Source organism: Gymnoscopelus braueri (assembly GCF_963280865.1).
Source record: "Gymnoscopelus braueri genome assembly, chromosome: 4".
NCBI lineage: Eukaryota > Metazoa > Chordata > Actinopteri > Myctophiformes > Myctophidae > Gymnoscopelus > Gymnoscopelus braueri.
Genome location: NC_137605.1, coordinates 10407082 through 10409581, shown reverse-complemented (window position 1 = coordinate 10409581; position 2500 = coordinate 10407082). Strand labels below are relative to the sequence as shown.

General features: G+C 44.1%; 1 protein-coding gene across 1 annotated transcript in view; it reads left to right on the top strand.

The window, feature by feature from the left end:
- Positions 1-2500, top strand: part of itga10 (integrin, alpha 10) — a 68048-nt gene that overhangs the window by 17123 nt on the left and 48425 nt on the right. Inside the window, 2 exon segments of the mRNA XM_080425389.1 lie at positions 1841-1955; positions 2465-2500. The exon segment at positions 2465-2500 is cut by the window's right edge and continues 92 nt beyond it. Of these exon segments, the coding sequence (XP_080281515.1) occupies positions 1841-1955; positions 2465-2500 (151 nt within the window).

Here is a 2500-nt window from a genome sequence, read left to right as displayed (position 1 = left end):
ACAAATCAGAGTACCATCTCCCATTGCCTTAAAGAGCCGGGTGCACCTGCACGTGGTACATTATTGTTGTGTTCCTTTAATTAGAAGTAACGTTCTACGACAGTGTTTCGTGTTGTCCTTTTAGTAACTGTTTTGGCTTGTCTCGCCAATTCTGTGAATTACAGTATTCTCCAAAACATGTACACCCACCGCCAATACACAGCGCCCTGTTAAGCCTTATGTGTATGTCCTCTGTTTTCATTGTTCTCCTACCAATTCATAGAACCCAGTTAGTGTGAGTATCTGTTTGGCTCCAAGCCTTCCATCTGCTCATTCTGCTGGATCTTGCACCTGAATTAAGTTTTTTGCCTTTTGTCTGCTCTGTTTTGGTAATTGTTCTTTGTTAAATAAAACCCATTGTTTTATTAGGTGCTCTGAAACTGAGAAAACAGCCAGCCTAGCGCACAATAAATGTCCTTTTCACGTTTTATTTTACCTCTCAACAGACAGCGCAACAGACACTTTTCAACCTAACAAGTCTTCCTCAGTGTACAAGACTGGTAAAATAAAACTGTGTGAATAGGACATTTATGTGTGCAGGCTGTTTTCTCAGTTTCATGATATTGTTGAGCCGTGCAGCTTGAGACTTTAGTTTGACCTGGAGTGTTGCGGGCGTTCTACTTTCTCTCAGTTATTACTGTAGGTGCTCTGCCTCCTCTGGGTCCATTCTCCACTATACCCATGGCGGGTCAGAAACTAGCAGTGTGACATGCACAGCTTTGCACATTTTAGTCGTGGTCTTGTTCATAGAGGGTCCTTGGTTGGCCTCTTTATCTTTTCCTCTGTACATCCCTCTCTCCTCTCCTGGAAGTGAAAGTCACATTTAAATGACTAATGCAGTGGCCATTTTGAGTTATTTACTTTCTTTTTGTTTCACAGTTTTCTTCTGGATCCTCAGTCTCTCTCTCTGTGTGAAAGCAAAATAAATAGCAGATTTTAACACTCGACTTCAATCACATTTAATTGGTCTGCTGGTCTGGCACACACACACACAGACACCCACACACGCACACACTCTCTCTCTCTCACGCACGCACTCACGCACGCACGCACGCACGCACGCACGCACGCACGCACGCACGCACGCACGCACGCACGCACGCACGCACGCACGCACGCACGCACGCACGCACGCACGCACACACACACACACACACACACACACACACACACACACACACACACACACACACTCCAACCTCCCTATCTCTCTCTCTTTATCTGTCTCTGTGTGTCTATAGGGCTGTCCACACCAAGCACTACAAATAAAGAAATAACTAGTTCACCACTGTCGTGTGAATTTTCCCATCCACTTGGTTTATATTATTAAAAACTACAGCAATAATTCTTGGTGCGGATGGCCCTTAAACACTTGAACCCCAGCATCCATATTCTGGGGGGGGTGGGGGGGATGTGTGCTTGTAGATCAGCTATGTTTTGGCAAAGAGATCTGGTGTAGATGGAAACAAGTGGTCAAAGTAAAGTTGTAACTCTGGTTCTAAGACTAGACGCTAAATGGGTTAACTAGACTTAACCCATTAAAACCGGGAAAGCATCTGTGTCATTTATAGATTAACCATTATTTTATGTTAAAAAATAGCAGATATAGAAGCTCATAGTGTGACATTTTGTGCCGCGGTGTGAACTTGAAATTGTAATTTGTGAATGTATTATATTTAAAGCAAACAAGTCTCTCTGGTTAAATCTCTGTCTAGCATCAAATGCTAAATAAGTGTGTGTGTGTGTGTGTGTGTGTGTGTGTGTGTGCGTGTGCGTGTGCGTGTGCGTGTGTGTGTTCCAGGCGTGTGCTCCGCTGTGGTCTCAGGAGTGTGGTACGTCCGTCTTCAGCACCGGAATCTGTGCCAACGTCAGCGACGACCTGCAGCCTAGAGCGACCATAGCACCTACTGCACAAAGTAACGCACACACACACACACACACACACACACACACACACCGTAAATTAACGCCCTACTTGATCATACTACAGCGTCACACAAAAGCATTAAAAGTAGCAGATCTACAAGCTCGAAACGCCGCACAAAGCAACAGATCTGCTACTTCTGCTGTTTTTGAATTTGAATCCTGAAAAGAAACAGTTTTGGACACTTTTCCACCCGACAGAGACGATATATCATACTTGGTTAAGTTCACCGTTAGTTAATGGAGAGGGCCAGAAATGAATGATGAGTTCATGATAAATTCATGATGAATTAATGTATGAGTTCATCATTAATTAAACGTTAATTACATGTATGAATTTGCCTCCTAAAGTAAATAGTTACCAATGCCGGCCTTCGCTAATTGTGTGTGTGTGTGTGTGTGTGTGTGTGTGTGTGTGTGTGTGTGTGTGTGTGTGTGTGTGTGTGTGTGTGTGTGTGTGTGTGTGTGTGTGTGTGTGTGTGTGTGTGTGTGTGTGTGTCAGGGTGTACCACCTACATGGACATAGTGATCGTTCTGG